Genomic DNA, 20,857 nt, shown 5'->3' on the forward strand with positions numbered 1-20,857 from the left:
TTCAGTGCAGTCTGTCAAGTAGGGCAGACTCTGCTCAGGAGTTTCTGTGTGTCTAATGTGGTGATTCTTGGACATGTTGATCAGCTTCCAGGTCCAAACATGGACAATGCAGCTCCTCTTGCCACCCGCTTAGAGCTGAGATCAACTCGTGTCCTCACTCTGCTGCTTAAATGGAGAGAAGCTCTCACAAGTGGTGAGCAGACACTGTTTATCCAGTATTATGATGGCTCTGTTAGACCTGATGAGGATGATGTTTTCCCTTCAATGAACATTTCCCCAGTTTTAAGGGCTTTATGGGACCTTTTTTAAAAAGTGGGAATTCCTCTGATTTTTCTTTCGAAGGTCCAAATGGAAGGTCAATGCCTAAGAAGTTTGTTAGAGTTTTGCACAGGGGCAAATTAAATGATAAAACTGACACCACATGGAGGGCTCACTTTAGGTCTGAGGGACAGTGCTGGACCTGAGTGGAGAGTGCTTTACAAACCACCATTGGTCAAAAGAGCTGCAGACCTGCAGTGGAGGGTTTTACATGTCATCGTGGCCGTTAATGCTTTTGTCTCTGTCATTAATTCTGATGTCAGCCACGATTGCCCATTTTGCACTAATCGTGAAACTGGCTTTCATTGTTTCATGGAATGTTGCCGACTGCTGCCACTTTTTACATTGCTGGAAAATGTTTTTGGATTGTTTGGGGAAGTCTTTTCCAAACCCATGTTCATTCTGGGCTACAGGCACTCTCAGAAAAACAAGGTCAAATGCCAGCTTCTTAATTTCACTCTGGGAAAAGCAAAGATGGCCATGTACTTGAGCAGAAGAAACAAGCTGGGGATGATGATGCTGTTTTGTGTTCGTAAAAATGTTAAAAACTCATTCAAAAGTAGATTTTTATTATTACAGAATGTTGAAAAATCTGGAAAGTTTTTGCAGTGTGTGTTGTTATGAAAATGTGCTTTGCTGTGTTGTGGATGATGAGCTGATCTTTGGGAGTGTCCTGAGATGATTTGGATCCTGTGAATCTTGTGTTATTGACCATGTTGGTTTTTATCCTGCTTATTATTGTCGTTTTGTAACATTTTGAATATTTTTTTAAAATATTGTTAAAAGTCAAAAATCACACACACAAACACACACACACACACACACACACACACACACACACACACACACACACACACACACTATATATGGAATAAGAGATAAGAGATGTGGGGAGCCCAGACATCAAAACATTACAATACATATTCATTACAATAGGGTTGTGTGGTTTTGATTAGTGTCTTGATTGCTTTAGCCACGTTATTCGGCACATTTTAATGGAGTTATTCCATTTCTTTTTATCAGTTTCAGGTGATAGAGAAGGGGAGAGGAGAGTACCAGCATTTTTACTATGTGCTATGAAGGAGTCTTTATTGGGACGCCTCAGACAAACATAGTTAGCCCACATACCAGCCATCACTGTACGTACTAGGCACACATAAACTAATCTGTCCAGGCATTAATATGTCAAGCATCTCTCTATTTGTTTGTCTCTCCATGCATTTGCTCTGCTGTCCCTCCCTCCCTCAACTCCCTCTACCAGCATAAATCTCTCATTCACAAATAGAGGCCAAAAGAGGCTCAGATGATTTTTATTTTTTTTTCTGATTACAAATCAACCACAGCTTAGATGGACACAAAAACACAACGGCCCCACCTCATCCCATCCTCCTCCTATCCTCCCCTATTCACTCCATGCGCCTCCCCTTGGCCAAGCGGACCCCGCCCCTTTGGTTATCTGGCCCCTCCCCTTGTTTCTCCTCCTGCCCGATTCCATGGACATATCTCATTCACCCCTGCTGTACAGGTTGTGAGAGAGGGAGGGAGGGGAAGGGGAGGAGAGAGCGGAGAGAGAGAGAGAGAGAGCAGGAGATAAACACACACCACACAGATGGTCAAATAGAAGCGAGAAAGGTACAGAGACAGAGAGAGAGAGAGAGAGAGAGAGAGAGAGAGAGAGAGAGAGAGAGAGAGAGAGAGAGAGAGAGAGAGAGAGAGAGAGAGAGAGAGAGAGAGAGCAGGGTAGAGGTAAAGAACATAAGCAGCTGCCAGAGAGGGACAGAGGAGAGACGCTGACAAAGAGGCGAGGGGAAAGAGAGTTTGTTTATTTTGAAGGGAAGCAGAGGTAGAGAGAGAGAGAGAGAGAGAGAGAGAGAGAGAGAGAGAGAGAGAGAGAGAGAGAGAGAGAGAGTTGGAAGAGCCTTCAGCGGTGGAGTTTCCTCCAGGGAGCGGATCCTAAGTCACATCCCTCCTCTCTGCCGGGAGACAGACCCCCAGGAGCCAGAGTCATGGAGCCCTCTGAGTCGGCTGAGGTCGAGCAGGAGCAGAAGGAGAGGAAAAAGATCCAATTTGCCGTTCCGTCCTCTGCACCCACCAACCTGGACCCCCGCCAAGTGGAGATGGTAAGTTGACACGGAGTACAACATAACCTGACCCGAGCAGAAATTCAGCATGCACATCTTCAGAAATGCTTTTCAGATTTAACAATTTCTTAGTTGTCTCCCCCCGCCCCAAGTTCTTCGGTTTTATTTTTGTTGGCTGTTGTTTGGAAGTGTTGTGCAAAGGTCCTCGTCAGATAAAGTAGAATTTCTAATCGGCTGACTTCCCTTGCAGATTTGTATTTGAGAGTTTAGATCGATCATTTGAGAGGAATTTGGTTGACGTTACTTGCTGATCATTTCTTTTGCACCATTATCTTTCAAAGTGGTGCTGATATAGGACCCCTCCACACAGTGGCTTTGATGGGAACAATAATTGCCTTTTTTTATTTATTTATTTTTTTCATTCTCGACAAGACGGTCAGACTTGACATCTGCCTCCGTCTGTCACATAGTTGAGGAATAGAAACGATGACGTCATTTCCTTCCTTAACTTAACGTCTTCCTCTTGAAGTTAGCCCGCTTCACTATTTCATCTCGCGTCGACACCTTTGACTCTGTGATATCGACACGTCAGTCAATATCTAGTCCGTGAAACCGGCCCAGTCGCTTGTAGCACACACAGGCAACCCCATCCCGCCCGCACACGCAGCCCGTCACGCAACCTCAGAAGGTTAATAAATGACGACGTGACGTACCTGCCGTGGCGTGCGTCCACCTGTCGGTCACGCTCACAGCATGTGAGCATAGCCGCGGTTACCTTTGGCTCGTTATCAGCGTGACCCTAATTTCTCTTCGTTCCTTGGTTTTGTGTGTTGCTGTGAATTTGGACTAGATGGGTTGGCGCTGTGAACTCAGCGGGGCCGTGGGAAGGGTAATTGGGTGCTGAGGCAGGACACCGCTGATGTCCACCCCTGGCCCCGCGAGGCTAGTGGCTTTATTTTAGGGCTGGAGAAAGTGGGCCAGAGTGGAAAATGGTTTGTGCAAGGCTAGATTGAGGCCAATGACTTGTCTCCTCAGAGAGCCGGGTGGGGGGGGGGGGGTTGATGAGATGATGTAAGAGTCTGGAGGAGAGAGAGAGCGAGAGGGAGAGGGAGAGAGACCTATATGAAGGGTAGCTGAGAAAGAATAAGGTGCAACTTGATCTCCCTTTTCACTGGTGTAATGTCGACTCCTCCAATAGCTGTCCTTCTTCTCAGGGAGGGTTCTCAAAGTGAGGTCCGGGGACCCCCGTTGCCGCCACTATAATCAATTTCCCTTTAATTTCATTCACTAGAAATGATCCCAGTTTGAGATTTATTATTCTAATCATATTGTAGCGAACTCCGGGGGGGGGGGGGGGGCGGGATGCGAAGCCGGGTCTCCCGCACCAGGGGCGGCCACGTTAACCAGTCGTCCGACCCGTTAGCCGGGCGTCGGGATTACAAAGATGCACAAAATCACCAAAGACTGCGGAGGCAGGGAGAAGCCCCGACGTACTGATGACGTAAAACCTCTCGTGCCGCCTTCAAGTTCGGTTAGTTCGGAAAAGACAGAAACCGAATTGGTGTCTAACATGTTGGGTGTAAAGCGTCGTATGAACTACCTCGTTCAAGCATGTGAAACCATTAAGCTTCCAACAAGATACATTTTACACACACACACACACACACACACACACACACACACACACACACACACACACTCTATCACCACTTCTAAGAAACTGACGGATGTCAGGTTACGTTATCTGATCTTTTGCTAATTTATCTCTAAATGATTTATATTTCCTTCCTTCTTGGGAGGAAGTTGTTGCACAAATCACCTCGTTGTCAGATAGCGTGAAACTATATTTGGGGGTTGTTAGCGTGTCCTTTTTTAAGCAGGCTGACCCCGACCTTTACCCTCCAGCTCCTGCTCCCCGGCTAGCTGGAGTGCACTAAAGGCTTATCTCTCAGTCTACTGCACAGGACCTTTTGGGCTGGTGGGGGGCGGGGGGCGGGGCTTACAGCCTGCTCGACCAGTCAACAACTCCTCTATTGAAAGTAGAAAGCTGTGCAGTGCAACCTCACGTCCTGTTGTAAGGTTTTGCTCAAACCGTGTTGCTCCAGCGTGCACGTGGGGGTGAGCGAGCGTGTGCGCTCTTGTTCGCAGGCGGTCGCCGTGCATGCATGGGCGGCGAGGTTGGAGCGCTGAAACAAACGCTGCGCAGGGAGTATGGGAAACAGAGGCGGCATTCAACAGAGGACATGCTCATGTATGTTTATGCAGATAGAGATCTACCCGGGCCTGAGAGGGAGTCTCCAGGGACACTGGTATAGGCATCGTTTGGCGTCCTTACCCTCCTACAGCAATTACTACCCCCCCTCCCTCCATCCCCACCCCCGACACAAATGTTGCGCCGGCACACAAGGCCATCTTCGCTAAAAGGCTGTAACAACCGGGCCACATCTCCCGGCTTGTTACACAACTGGTAATTCTGTACTCTCGTCTGCAACGGCATTTTCAAAATTCCTCCCAAAAAGCCTCATTCGATAGAGCGGCCGGGAGATCTGTTACCATGGAGACCGGGCTGACAGCTATCCCCCCCCCCCCAGCTCGCTCACAGTTGACCATTCGGACTATTCTGTCTGTCTGGTTCAGTCATTTACATTGGCGCAAGCATGTGTCAGTGAATGTGCTACTGACACCTGCGGGGGGCGGGGGGGGGCTGCTAATGTGAGAGGGGCTGCCATACTTCACACCCACTTTTTGGCCTTGAAACACCAGCCAGTGTAAATAAATAATTGTTGTGTTAGATGACCAGGCTAATGCACCCCACAGACTCATTCACACACAAATTATCTCATCTGACAGATTCAGTTGCACACAATAACGTCTCGGAAGGCCTCGTGCACCTTCCAGTCTACAACCAAAACATAAATCCTCTGTGTCCCATGATCACTACATGTAGACACACTCCTCCATAAGTGCACACACACACACACACACACACAATGCACCCACCATGATTTGCAATTGTGTGTAGAGTAATGTGTGTATAAGGGGGAGAGATTAGGGTCATCATGCAGACACTCGATCCTCGAATCCCATACTGTGGCAGGCGTCTCTCGCTCTCTCTCTCTCTCGCTCTCTCTCACCCCCTCTCTCACTCTCTCTCTCCCTCCCCCTCTCTCACTTGCACTCTTTCTCTCTCGCTCTCCCCCCCCTCTCTTGCTCTTTCACTCTCTCTCCCTCCCTCTCTCTTTCTCTTGCTCTCTCTCTCTCTCAGGCCCCCCCCCCCTCTCAACCTAATCCGATCTGGTCAGCAAATGTTGATCCTTTCAATTGATAGAAAACTCAGAGAAGCCAGGGGATATCAAAGGGCAGAAGAGGGCATCTTTCCAAATCCTTCCCAAAGCAACCTCTGACTTTGACTATCTGAATAAAAACACAGCGGGGTTATGGAGGGCATCTGTACACCCCCCCCCCACCTCCCACTGCCTTCATCAGCCTTTCTCATCTTTCGCCAGCTTCTATCCTCTCCCCCACCATTCCACCTCTGTACATCCGCTAGGTTAGACATCACACAGCGACCTTTGGTGCGACAAGTGTTTGTGGGTAAACATTAGCGGTGTAGGAGACCGTCAACACACATTCCCAACCACAACGCCTTGTTGGACAGTGCAAAGCATGCTGGGACAGAGAGAGATAGAGGGCGCAGTGATCTTTTGGTTGAAGGTGGCTCTTTGTGTGTGTGTGTGTGAGTGAGTGAGAGAGACTGTGTGTGTCTGAGTGTGTGTGTGCATATGAGTGAGTGAGAGAGACTGTGTGTGTCTGAGTGTGTGTGTGCATGTGAGTGAAGTGAGTGAGTGAGTGAGAGAGAGACTGTGTGTGCGTGCGTGTATGTGTGTGTATGTGAGTGAGAGAGACTCTGTGTGTGTGTGCACGTGTGTGTGTGTGTGTGAGTGAGTGAGTGAGTGAGACTGTATGTGTGTGTGGGAGTGAGACTGTGTGTGTGTGTGAGTGAGTGAGACTGTGTGTATATGTGTGTGTGTGTGTGTGTGTGTGTGTGAGTGAGTGAGACTGTATGTGTGTGTTTGTGTGAGTCTGTGTGTGTGTGTGAGTGAGACTGTGTGTGTGTGTGTGTGTGAGAGAGAGAGAGAGAGACTATGTTTGTGTGTGTGTGTGTGTGTGTGTGTGTGAGTGAATGGGTGAGAGAGACTGTGTGTGTGTGTGTGTGTGTGTGAGTGAATGGGTGAGAGAGACTGTGTGTGTGTGTGTGTGTTGGAGAGGGGGGAGGAGGGAAGGGTAAATGTTGCTGGAGCGCTCTCTCGAGGTGATTCAGTTTGCCCGGTGACGCGATGTGTCAGTTTATGAAAATGAATTTTCATGCTCCTTTTTAAAGTTGCAACAGTTGTTGATGTTTGTGCAAGGCTGCAGAAAATTAATTTGGAAGGAGTGAAGGGAAATGATGTGCAACCTTGTTGGAGTAATTAGAACCTGGACACCAACAATGGGTCTCTGTCGCCCTGGGCTATGTGTGCATGTGTATCCCCTCCTTGTTTTTACCAGCTCCAGTATTTTGATTTTTACTTCGCATGTATGTGTATGCATGTGTCCCAGTACAAAGTGTCCTCACAAGCTGTAACAGCTGCTGTGTTGTGTATTGCAATAGAATTGCACTTTTTTGTGTGACTGTAACTGTCTGTGAACCACACTAGGCTGAGGCCTCATCCAGTGCAATGAACTCAGAACTTGACCTCCGTGTCCCAGAGGGTTGAATCAGTTCATCCAAGAGAAACGTTTCATCACTCATCTAAGTGACCTCTTCAGCCCCACCTGACTGCAGGTATCCCCACCCTTATAAACAATACAGTGGCATAGCGAATCAAAACAGCGATCCCTGGTTTCGGTCGTTGTGTCCAGATGAACTTAGTCAACTCTCTGGGGTTCCCTTACTTGGATTACTGAGCGTGCATCAAGACATTTTGACCTCCGTATGCTGATCTAAATATCATCCTCCCTCTCGTTCATGCACGTGTCTTCCATCTTGCTCCTACTGACTTTCATTCCTCTTCCCTCCGGTGCATACCTCCACCTCTCCAGGCTCTCCTCAACCTGCACCCTACTCTCACTACAGATCACAATGTCATCCGCAAACATCATAGTCCACGGAGACTCCTGCCTGAACTTGCCCTCCAACCTGTCTATCACCATTGCAAACACCTGCACCACTCCTGCATACTTCTCTGCAACTCCCTACTTGCTCATACAATACCACACCTCCTCTCTCGGCACCCTGTTGTATGCATTTTCTAAATCCACAAAAACACAGTGTAACTCCTTCTAGCCTTCTCTATACTTCTCAATCACTATTCTCAAAGCAACCATCGCATCTGTAGCGCTCTGTCGTAGCATGAAACCATACTGCTGCTCACTAATCACCACCTCTCCTCTTAACCTAGCTTCTATTACTCTTTCCCATGTCCTCATGCTGTGGCTGATCAACTTCAATAAAGGAAAACAAAGCAATAATTGAAGTTCACCAAAAGTGTTTCCATAAATTAGCTTTTTTTCGCCTGTCGTTTGAATGTTCCCTCAGCTTTATGTCACCAAGATGAGTCTCTTGATGGCCGAAGTGTTGATCTATATAGCAGAGACCCTGGTCATGTGGCTCCTTGCTACTGAATGTGTCTTATTTTCTTTTTGATATACTTTAATGGTCCCCATAGGGAAATTACGCTCTGTATTTAACCCATCCTAGCTGTGTAGCTAGGCGCAGTGGGCCGCCGCCGTGCAACACCCAGGGACCAACTCCAGTTCGTCTTTCCATTGCCTTGCTCAGGGGCACAGATGGGAGTATAAGCCATAATACCCATGTCTTTTTGATGGTGGGGGAAACTGGAGCACCCGGAGGAAACCCACCGCAGACACGGGGAGAACATGCAAACTCCACACAGAGGATGACCTGGGAGGCCCCCCCCAAGGTTGGACAACTCTGGGGTTCGAACCCAGGACCTTCTTGCTGTGAGGCAAGAAGCGCTAACCACTGCGCCACCGTGCCACCCAAATCAAACAAATTGGATCCCAAATCAACCACATCGCTCCCTTTTTTGCACTCTGTACTAAAGAGCTATCATTCCCAAAACTTGTTTACTATTCTTGACTCCTCATCTTACATTTTCTGCTTCACAGTGTCGTGAGAATACTGTGAGTTTTGTGTAAACACCCCCTGACTTGAACTCCTCACACGTAGGACCACCCTTGACTTTTATAATTCTTTCTGATTTCCGTCTTTTCCCTCAGCGATCGGTGATGATTTCATTGCTTCGTTCTGTGTGCCCATCTGTGTGTGTGTTGTGTAAATAGCGATGGGTTTCCTGATGATACTATACACAAGGCATTTTAAGGTGAACATGAACATCAATAAGGTGAACATGGCCTTCTCTGCCTCACGGGCATGGGGGACACGACCTAATACGAGCGCAGAGCATGGACACACCTCCACCCACTGGCCTGTCGTGCTGAACAGATCCTCTACTGTCAGTGTAGCATCTCTATCGCAGCCCACCATTCACTCTTCACCGCATGGATCACCATCATTTATGAAGCTAAGTCTGCCCATACGTCAAGCTTTACTAGATATAGCCCCCTCACAAGTGTGCCATTTACTTATACCAGCACAGCCAGGATGTTTTCAGTAGGGGGGCTGCCAACTAAAACAACAAGTACTGTGGTGAGCTGGCGTGGAAGAACGAAACGGGAGGCAGAGATCTCTTTTTAATTGCAACTCCCGTGCCCTATACACCGCACGACCCCGGGAGTGCTCTTCTATTCACACCGGCCAGAACGGACCAGAACCAATAACAATGTAATGAGTACCCCGCACCTCTCAAGTGATGACACCAGTCCCAGTCACGGTCCTACAGTCAGTTAGTCAGTAAATGGTCTCCTACTTATTCTGAGTTGAACCCCCAAAACAACAACACAAGAATAACCACAACATGAACACCGCATCATTAAAACACGATTTTAAATCTAACATTAACAGTCCCATCAGTCATTGCGCTCCCCCCAGCGCAGAACCGCCGACAGTCAGAGCGACCGCCCCCCCCAGTCGCTACAATATGACGTCATTGTTTTGTTTGTAAGGTGTGTGTGTGTAGCAGATTTGGAATGGAGTGTTTACTCACTTTATTATTAAAAATGTACATTCTACGCAGCCCTATTCCACTGTTTAAAATAAAGGTATGGTTTTTTTTGTTTTTTTGTTTTTTGCATTTGTACATTAGGAAAAGTTAGACATACTGTTGGGTCTAAGGTGTTACACAGCCACCTGCCACTATGGGGGGGGGGACTGCAGCCCCCCTTCCCGCGCTAATGAGCACAGCCATATTTTTTTTTTCAACCATGTGAAAGCAGAGGAACCACCAGTACCATTAGAATACTTTAACCTTTGCTCTCTGCTATGCTAACAGGAACAGCAGCGAGCCATATCTCTGGTGAAAGGAGATTTGGATGATTACGAGGCAGTCATATTTCTGTCACTAACAACAGTGGTATGGAGAGAAAGGAGAGAGGATGATGATGATGATGATGATGGTGATGATGATGGATAGCATTTAAGGCCCTGGAGTTGTCTTGTAACCGGATGCCACCGTAAGGGGGTCAGGCCCGTCTATTGTTGCATGCAGTGTTTGGGGTTGTGGGATGGTCCCCCGTGCTTCGTCTCTCACAGCGGGGCTCTGTGGGATCTGGGATGGACACCTTCACACCGTCATTGGGCCGCCGTGTGTCAGAGCCGTAGGTGCGTCAGGACTGACTGACGCACGACTGACGTAGACGTATTTGAGAGTAGCAGTGAGGCATGACTAAGGACAAAATGGGATTGGTCCTGATCCGTGTTCCATCAACACAGAGAAGACACGGCATTATGTTATTGCCGCTTGCGCCGTTGTAATCTGCAATTTTCGTCACACGGTGATTGAGGGGGGTTTTGGTTGTTTTGTTCTCTTGTTTATTTGCCTGCCGTTTAATGAGCTTGAACCAGGCTGCACTGTTGCATTTCTAATATGTCTAGTGCAAAGCGTTTAAGAGCAGGGGAAAAAAAGCCGAAGGTCCGACAGGGTCACAGGCACATTACCTTCTGAACACACAGCTGCACTGCCGGAAATGGGAGGACTGGCTTTGGAACTTTCAGTTCTATCAGCTGATAAGATAACTGTTAAGGGGAGATGTTTTTATTTCTTCATATATTTTGGAATTATTTTCTCCACAATTATACTTGGCCAATTATACTACTTTTCTGAGCCATCCCACTCGTTACTCCACCCTCTCTGCTGATCCGGGGAGGGCTGCAGACTACCACATGCCTCCTCCGATACATGTGGAGTCGCCAGCCGCTTCTTTTCACCTGACAGTGAAGAGTTTCACCAGGGGGATGTAGTGCATGGAAGGATCACGCTATTCCCCCCAGTTCCCCCTGCCCCCTGAACTGGCGCCCAGACCGACCAGAGGAGGCGGTAGTGCAGCAACCAGGACACATACCCACATCCAGCTTCACCACCCGCAGACATGGCCAATTGTGTCCGTATGAATGCCTGACCAAGCCGTAGTTAACACAGGGATTCGAACCAAGCGATCCCCGTGTTGGTAGGCAACGGAATAGACCACTATGCTGCCTGGACGCCCTAGATGTTTTTAATGAGTTAATATCTCAGCTAATTTATATTCCTCTCCTGATTCTCATTTGGTACAGGATGTCCTCTGCCTCAGCGGAATAAACTATGAAATGCACAGCAGCCATCAACAACAGCTCCTTCCACTTTGACACCGTTTGAGTGAAGTTATAAGGTGCTGTTATTACTGAGCAACCATTGCAGCAGAAACCTCGGCTGATATGTGACTGTTGAACATGGGAAGTGGCGGTCATTTCCAGCGGTGCAGTTTTGTGCTGTTGAGCAGAACAGACTGAACAGGGGGATGGCGTGATCACCTCCATGCTCCTGTTTGCAGAAGTCATGTGCATGGAGGCTGTGATTGGCATATCCCCCATTGTCGCCTCCTCTTGTGCATTGTGGACGTATGGGCTCTGGCATGGCGGGTGGCTCCCTGTCACTCACCCCCAACCCCCCCATCTGCACATCATCTCAGCTGCATTACTGTAGAAAAACATTCCTCCCACTGTCTCTCGAACAACAGGCTTCTCCCTACAAGCCACCAGGACTAATTACATGAATGCTCCAGGGCATGTGGGGGGGTGGTGGGGGTTACGTGGGTTGTTTATGGTCGGGCAGTGGAGAGGTTGAGATGTGGGTGGTGGTGTGATATCATTCTGCCAGTGGGTACTGTCTAATTACATTTCCAATTTTGGGGGTCATCAGGGAGACCCTCCAGATGCTCTCTCAGGCCCATCTGTTTGTTCTGTTAGTCATCAGCAGATCAGAAGGTCATCTCAGAGAGGTGCCATTTAAACGTTGCGAAACTGCAAGATGAACACGTCATTTCGCTCACTAGAACTTCTCGAAATTTCTACGGCAGTGTTTGAACAGGAACAAGCAGACGGCGCAGAACTGAAAGAACTGCTTTTGAATTAATTTATCTTATGTTGTCATGTCCATGGTCCTCTGTCATATATCAGGCATCAGGAATCAGGAACAATTTATTGTAATGTCTTTTATGTACTTGCCTACAAAAAAGACACAAAATTCCGTTTCCCCCAGCCCACAGCAGTGCAACACAAAAGACAAAAACACACGCCCCAAATTTCCCAAAAACGACACCACCAAAAACATACAAAAACAGAGAACAAAGCAAAATTTAAAAAAAAAAACCACAAACAGTTAACAGCACAGTCCACTCAGCGCAACAAAGTCCCAAAAAAAATGCCACTGTCCAGAGAACGAATGTCAGCTAGGATGACTGTCGGAACTGCCGGTCTGCATGGGCTAGCAGTTAGCTTAGCCTGCCCTGCTTCCGCGTCCTGTCAGACTGCCCTCGGCGTTTCCTCTCAGACGCAGCTCCGGTCAGGGCCGTGGTCCCTGGGCCCACTGGATGCAGCAGACCAGGCTCCCCCAGCCAATCCAACGCTAGCTCTCCCAGCCAGACACCTTCGACACACCACCCTGCACTCCACACGACAACACTAAAACACAATCAAGGCTAGGCAAGGCCGCCGCCAGACCGCCCTCAGTGTTATCGGAGCTGCCAGTCGGCATGGGTTAACAGTTATGTTATGTTAGTTAGCTTATATGGCTGGCTGGTAGCCTCCTCTGTCTATTAAATATGAATCAGGTTTATCTAACATCATTTATTAGTCCATCTGACCGGACAGGTGAATAAGGAAGAAGTTTTTTCCACACAGACAGCTTGGCAATACAACACAGGGCCTCTACAAGCAGACAGATGACAGATGAGATCAAGAAATAAGCAGGAAGTCTGAGAAGATATGAAAACTTGTGAAGAAACACTAACATGTGAGGAATCAGGGGACAATATTAAAAACGGCAATGTGAAATGAAAACCAAAAGTGATTGCTACAGGGCAGAACTGAGCTTCTTTTTTGGTCTTTGTTTGCTTATATCTTGTGCTGTGTTTGTTGTATTTGTCTGTGTCTGTCTTGCACTGTTTGGCGAAGCTACAGCCCTTATTTAGTTTTTAGCATGTGCCTGCACATTGTTTTTAATGACAATAAATTAATTGAATTGAATTGAATCACTTACCTTAGGTGTTTACATAAAACACATCTCAGTTCCATACAACGTGGGATTAGCTTTCACCTGATTGCATTCTTGCACCTCTGGCTCGCTTGTACTTACGTGCAACCCAGAAGTAGGGAAGTGTGCTTGGCTGACAAAGGAGGGTGATACCGCAGTCGCATTTAATGGAGCTGCAGAGCGCCGTAGAACTCAGACGGTCTGAAGCAGAGATGCAGAGTGTGACCGCAGGGGTGCACTTTTACCCAGGGATGGACAGAGAGGAGGCGGAGGGGTTGAAGAGGAAGGAGAGGAAAGTGTCCATAAATAAGATAGACGCTGAAAAAGTATGCAAGATGGCTGTTGTTTAAGAGTTTAAGTACTGCAAGAGAGAGAAAGTAACCGGAACCTCCTCCTATTGGCAAATATGTCTGTGGTTGTGGTGTGTTGCTAACAGTGTGTTGCTAATGATGTACACATATAACTATCCACATAAACAAGTGCTTCTCTCTGAGTGGTGTGTGAATGTGCTCCTGTGGACAGACGCCATCACGGCACATCAGTTGCTCAGTAATCCATGTCTAACAGTTATCCATCCAGCTTGATTTACAGCTACTGTAGATCACTGGGGAATTAGAGCAAGAGAGAGAGAATAGCTTCATATTGTCCAAGTACTGTGTCCACCTTTTTCTGAGGGACGTGACATACACCACTTTGTTGAGGTGGCCTAATGCAGCAGTTCCCATCTCTGGTCCCCTGGCACCACCCATTTAGTCATCAGGGAGGTTTGAGAACTGACACAACACATGACCGTAATGTACTACCTGGAAGAAGAGAACAATGACTGAACTGGATGCTAGCGCCCGAGGACTGAATTGAAAACCACTAACCTAATGAACGTTTGGCTTGTCTGTGGTGGACATTTGGGGCACTCTCCAGTGAGGGTAGAGCCACTCAACTGGCTCCTCCTGAGATGCTGTCAGAGCTGGCACAAGGCACAGTTTCAGCAGTGTGAGAGCCGAGGCTCCATCATGCAGCCCCCTGGGCCCTCTCAGATCTAGTTTATGATGTCCTACTGCTGCTTTTAATAGGCTTGGTAGTGAGAGCACCAGCTTAGGGGACGGCCTCTGGGGATGAGACCCACATCAGGTGAAACTGCACCCAGGTAGCTTCCTGTCCACGTGCTTGCACACACACACACACACACACACACACACACACACACACACACACACACACACACACACACACACACACACACACACACACACACACAACAAGACATTTACCAGTCTCGTACACAAATTTGTAAAAAGTATGGTTACTCTCTAATGTTAATCTTTACAAGGTCCTTAACCTCTCTGCTCCACGTTACGACTCTGTTCACACAGACTGCCAGTCAACAAACTTTTTAATGAATTCATTTGTCTCTCTCCTTCGCTGACAAACTCTCTTTCTCTCTCTCTCTCTCTCTCTCTCTCTCTCTCTCTCTCTCTCTCTCTCTCTCTCTCTCTCTCTCTCTCTTCTCTCTCTCTCTCTCTCTCTCTCTCTCTCTCTCTCTCTTGCTGTCTTTCTCTCTCTCTCTTATCTCGCTCTCTCTCTCTCTCTTGCTCTCTCACTCTCTGTCTCTCTCACTCTCTCTCGCTCTCTCTGTCTCTCTCACTCTCTCTCGCTCTCTCTTTCTCTCTCTCTCTCTCTCTCTCTCTCTTGCTGTCTTTCTCTCTCTCACTCTCTCTCTCTGTCTCTGTCTCTCTCACTCTCTCTCGCTCTCTCTCTGTCTCTTTTAGCTCGCTCTATCACTCTCTCTCTCTGTCTCTCTCACCCCCCGTCTCTCTCACTCTCTCTCGCTCTCTCTGTCTCTCTCTGTCTCTCTCACTCTCTCTGTCTCTCTCTTAGCTCGCTCTATCACTCTCTCTCTCTGTCTCTCTCACCCCCCGTCTCTCTCACTCTCTCTAGCTCTCTCTGTCTCTCTCTGTCTCTCTCACTCTCTCTGTCTCTCTCTTAGCTCGCTCTATAACTCTCTCTCTCTGTCTCTCTCACTCTGTCTCTCTCACTCTCTTGCTCTCTCTGTCTCTCTCGCTCTCTCTCACTCACTCACTCACTCACTCACTCACTCACTCACTCACTCACTCACTCACTCACTCACTCACTCACTCACCTCACTCACTCACTCACTCACTCACACACTCACACACACACACACACAAATGCAGTCAGGCTATCAGTAACAGTCACTCATCAGATTTAGTTAGTTTTGTTTCTCATCCCCTCTCCTCCTTGCTCCACTCCCTGCCATCCTCTGAGCAGAGAGTGTTTTCACTGGGACCAAAGCTCCTGTCTGGCCCCCTGCTCTCTACTAGTGGGTCCAGAGGGCACCACTGGACAGAGTGCAGGGAGAAGGTGCTGTCTCATGACCCTGGACACCTTACAATGGCTGCCAGTTGGGGGAGTGGTGTGGGTAGGGAGGTGCAGGCGGCGGGCAGAGAGGGAGCTGAGAGAGAAAGAGGATAGCAGGGGAGGGAGGGGAGGGGAGGGGAGGGAGGGGGGGATAAAGTAAGCCAGGAGTAATCTCACACGCTGTGTGCCGATATTAAGGCAAATGAGGAAGTCGCATATGATCTTATGTAACTGCAGCAAAGTAGGCTGGTTTGAGGCTGGAAAATTACAAAAGTCACTGTGTGTTATGTCATCTGGCATTTCCAATGTCATACCCCCCCCAACTCCCACCCGCCCCCACCACCACTGCAAAGACAAGCTTGTGTGTGTTTTACATGTGGTTCTTCCACATGCTCTGAATGTCTGTTTGTTTACTTCGACCTCGTACTGTTTTCATGCTTCTGACTGGATTTGTATCACTGACTTTGTGTCACTGATATCATTTGCCTCTTAGAGGCTGGGGGTCAAAGTTCATGTTTGATTACTAATAATCAGCAATGATTCTTTTGTAGAAGGCATTAATAAGATATGCACATGCAAAGGGCCTTCGCAATGGAGCTTGATGTACCTGTGCAATCTCTCTCTCACACACACACACACACACACACACACACACACACACACACACACACACACACACACAATATTTTTTTAGTTTTGTTATGCATGCTCTATAATCCAGGTAAGAAAATCAAAGAAAGTTGAATCAGTTCATCTGGACACAACGTTTATTGACAGATATGTTTAATCACTCATCTAAGTGACCTCTTCAGTCTCAACTGACGGCAGGTATCCCAACCCTTATAAGCAACACAGTGGCATAACGACCAAAACCAACGACCAGTTTCATATGCAAATATGGGTGTGACCATTAACTAGAGTTTCATTGGCCATGTGTACTGTTCAAAGAGGATTGGGGAATGTTTGCAATCACAGCATTGTAAGATGGTGACAGACGTACTCTTAGGCACAACACAGAAGAGCTCACGTGTCAGGTCAGGACTACACAGCCTACTACACCCATCTACAGGCCAGTGGCAACTCTTTCAAGGATGAGGATGTGCACATCCTTGATAGGGAGGAACGCTGGTTTCAGAATCAGAAACACGTTATTTGTCATTTTATTTCATGCACTTGCACACATGAAATGAAATGAAAAATCGTTTCCCCCAGCCCACAACAGTGCAACACAAACACAAAATCATATATCCAAAAACTACAAGAACTATAGGAACACATATATCAAAACTAACACATATATCTAAACTAAACAAAAAAAATCACTGTCCAGGAGAACGAACGCCAGCCAGGATTACTGTCGGAACTGCTGGTCTGCATGGGCTAGCAGTTAGCTTAGCCTGCCCCGCTTCCGCATCCTGTCAGACCACCCTCGGTGTTTCCTCTTTGGGCGCAGCTCCGGTCAGGGCCGTGGTCCTTGGACCCACAGGATGCAGCAGACCTGGCTCCCTCAGCCAATCCAATGCTAGCTCTCCCAGCCAGACACCTTCGACGCACCTCCCCACACTCCATATGACGACACTAAAAACACAGTCAAAGCTAGGCGAGGCCACCGCCAGACCGCCCTCGGTGTTATCGGAAGTGCCGGTCTGCATGGGCTAGCAGTTAGCTTAGCCTGCCCCGCTTCCGCATCCCCTCAGACCGCCCTCCGTGTTTCCCGTTCGGGCACAGCTCCAGGCAGGGCCATGGTCCCTGGGCCCACAGGAAGCAGTAAACCAAGCTCTCCCAGCCGATCCAGCGCCAGCTCTCCCAGCCATCAAACAAAGACAAACTTAGACGCAGACATGGACAAAAACACTGCATGGACGGTCTGGGTGAGGCTGCCGCAAACATGAATTCACGCCGTCATCTTCCTACACTGGTACTGGGTGAATAGGGAGTCAGAGGCCATCTATGTGAAGAAGGAATGACCATCCCTGAACCGGGGGGGGGGCTAAGAGTACATCTGTCGCCATCTTACAATGCTGGGATTGCAAACATTCCCAAATCCTCTGTGAATAGTACACATGGCCATTGTAACTAGTTAATGGTCGCATCCATATTTGCATATGAAACTGATTATTGTTTTCGGTCGCTATGCCACTGTATTGTTTATAAGGGAGGGGATACCTGCAGTCAGGTGTGACTGAAGAGGTCACTTAGATGAGTGATCAAACATATCTGTCAAGAAATGTTGTGTCCAGATGAACTGATTCAACTTTCTTTGGCACACACGTGTGTGTATGAGCACATGTCATAACCTTCGCCATCACTTGCTGGATTCTTTCTTTCCATACGTCTATGCATATAACTTTTGTGAGTGTACAAGTTTTAGACTCATGGTCTCCCACCAGTTCTGGATTCTTCCACATCTTTATCGGTTTTATCAGGTCTCCTGATCTCATTTCCCCTTCTTCACTCATCTCTTTTAATCCCTTTTAGAATTGCACCGGTTTTGAGACAGCCAAAAGGGCCTCAGCCACCTCTCTAATCAGGGTGCCTGTGATGTGATAAATTCACTCAGGCTCTTAACCTGCAGCGCACAACTTCCTCCGTCTCTCACCTCCCTTTCACATCTCTGTCGACTAATGAATCAGAGGTAAAAAAAAAGAAACATAAAATGAATAAATAAATGAAATAGTAAGAGGTAAATCTCTGCGTGGCCAGAATGCAGAGAAACAGTCCTGCTAGTTAGCCTGTTTTTGTGGCCGTGACCAGGAATGGGGCATGGAGCACGGGGCTTGTCCATGGCAACATCTGGTGTGCTTTTCTGATGGCTTAGCTGTGCTCTATCCTTCTCTGTTGCAGCTATGCCAGGCCTCCTGCAGGGCCTGGCAGAAGAGGGGGAAGTCTGGTAGCAGGTGTTAGCCAGGCCGAGGCAGCAGGGCGCACAGTAGCATCAAGCCCCAGGCCTCCACACCTTGCCAGGGGAGAGACAGAGAGAAGAGGGGGGATGGATGGAGGGAGGGAGGGGGTCAAACAGCCCTGTGACTGTTCCCTGCTGAGATTGAGAGAGAGAGGGAGAGAGAGAGAGAGAGAGAGAGAGAGAGAGAGAGAGAGAAAGAGAGAGAGAGAGAGAGAGAGAGAGAGAGAGAGAGAGAGAGAGAGAGAGAGAGAGAGAGAGAGAGAGAGAGAGAGAGAGAGAGAGGAGTGTCAGCAAACATGAGTGCCATAATATGATTTCAGTCAGAACTCACACTGGTGATGGAGGGAAGAGAGGGATGTAGAAAAGAAAGAGAGAAGAGAGGATGGAATTAGGGAAATGTTGACATCACAGTATGAAGAACGAATATGGGCATAAACAGCATGCAGGAAGAAAAGAATCGAGTGAAATGGAAGCAAGAGGTGAGAGAAAGAGACAGACTGCGAGTGAAACCGGATGGATGGAAAAGCTGGAAGTTGCGTAATCAGATTATATCGTACGCTTTGCCATTATAAATAAGGGGGGGCATGCTCAATTGTCCTGTGTTTTCACGTTTGCAGCCCACCAAGCCTCTGCTTTGGCAACATGCTCCACGCTGCCATGACGCACAACTAGCTCCGTAAAGATGGAGGCTCCGAACACAAACACACTCCACGGAGAGCAAGATTTATGGAAAATAGAGCCAGGCACTTGAGCCGTCTTCCTGGATGTCAAGTGATGCAGCACTGTAAACAGCAGCACCACGGTTCACAGCATGGCCAAGGTTGACTCGCTTGACAGAGGAGACCTTTCAGGACCTTCTCTATCTGACCTTCAGCGCCTACGCGACTGTGCTGCTCCCATGTCTGGCTGCTTTATTTTATAACAGAAAAAAATTCTGCCAGTCAGTTCATGACAGCTATTTGTTGCTTTGCAATCCTGAGAAAGAAAGCTGAAGCATCAAGTCATGTGTTAAATCATTTGCTGTAGCGCTCTATCTTGAAATAGATCGAGGTTGCATACATTCAGCTCCACAGCCACTTCAGTTCATTCCTTTTATTGTCGAGCACAATTTATAAGCTGACTTGGTAAAGTAGATTTGACTCCTGTATACATTTAAGTGTGCTGACGTTAACAAACAGGACCTTGCTGTGTGAACCTTGTCCCACTGGAATGCACGGCACTGTTGGGCTGGAGGGGCCTATGGGCACAGCTGGGTGTTTGTTTAACTAGGACAGAGGGGGCACTGTACACTGTGGCATGTTGTGGAGGTGTAGGTCTGCCCTCTATCTGTCGCCTGTGTTGCTCTCAGACAGTCTGCCTCTGAGCTGGGGGCCCCAGGGGACAGCATGAGGGTGGGGGTGGGGGGAGTGGGATGGGGTGCAAGGGGGGCAAGAGGAGTGGCTGGCGGGATAGGCCTGATGCTTGGGCTAGATTATGTTACTCTCCCACTCTCCCTTTTCCATTGTCCTCCTATCTGAGAGGGCAAATGGCTACACACAATGCACACAGATCACAGCTAGCAAACATGCCTGTAACCACGAGCTTTTTGCGTAAGCATTAGCTCACAAGCGGACTGGTGTCAAAAGTCAAACATTTCCCAATACACACATGCATGCTCACAAGATTTATACGGCTCATTAATGAAATCTGGCGGCACGATGGCACAGTAGTAAGCGCCGTCACCTCACAGCCGGAAGATCCTGGGTTCGAGCCCCGGGGTAGCCCAACCTTGGGGGTCGTCCTCTGTGTGGAGTTTGCATGTTCTCCCTGTGTCTGCGTGGGTGTCCTCCGGGTGCTCCAGTTTCCTCCCACAGTCCAAAGACATTTAGGTCAGGTGACTTGGCTGTACTAAATTGTCTCTAGGTGTGAATGTGTGTGTGTGTGGGCCTTGTGATGGACTGGCAGCCTGTCCACCATGTCTCCCCACCTGCTGCCCAATGACTGCTGGGATAGGCATCCCCACGACCCTGAGTAAGGATAAGCGGTTTGGGTAATGGATGGATGGATTAATAAAATCTTACGTACTTAAAATTACCAACATGTGTAGAATCTAATGCAAGGGAAATTACCCTACATAACAAGACGTCCTGTGCTTTTCTGACTGTGGTGTGACCTTTGACCTGATCCATATTGAGCACTGAAATTTTGAGTTTTTACCCGGACACTCAGTCAGACTATCAGACTTCAACAGGAAGGAAGTCAACAGCAAGGGCACAGTTTTGCACCGCACCAGCATGAATATTCAACATTTTGCCATAGTCATCTAATGAGTAATGCTTTAAAAGAAAAACGTCATCAACGATTTAGTCAATGTTTGTGAATGTTCTCATTCATCCAGGTCATGGTTATCCAAAGGAGTTGAATCAAGTGCAACTGGGCCTGGTATATATAGTCAATATTTAGTCAATCACTCATAGCAACTCCCATAGCATATCGCCATGCACATCTCC

General features: G+C 48.0%; 1 protein-coding gene across 4 annotated transcripts in view; it reads left to right on the forward strand.

Annotated features, from left to right (window-relative positions):
- The first annotated feature begins 2,302 nt into the window (after positions 1-2,302).
- Positions 2,303-20,857, forward strand: part of ppp1r1b (protein phosphatase 1, regulatory (inhibitor) subunit 1B) — a 29,525-nt gene continuing 10,970 nt past the window's right edge. For all 4 annotated transcript variants that reach the window (XM_056287905.1, XM_056287907.1, XM_056287906.1 and 1 more), the window contains exon 1: positions 2,303-2,438. In XM_056287905.1, coding sequence (XP_056143880.1) covers positions 2,325-2,438 — 114 coding nt within the window. In that variant the 5' untranslated portion in view covers positions 2,303-2,324. The remainder of the gene's footprint in view (positions 2,439-20,857) is intronic.

The sequence above is a fragment of the Lampris incognitus genome, chromosome 10 (assembly GCF_029633865.1).
Source record: "Lampris incognitus isolate fLamInc1 chromosome 10, fLamInc1.hap2, whole genome shotgun sequence".
Taxonomy (NCBI): domain Eukaryota; kingdom Metazoa; phylum Chordata; class Actinopteri; order Lampriformes; family Lampridae; genus Lampris; species Lampris incognitus.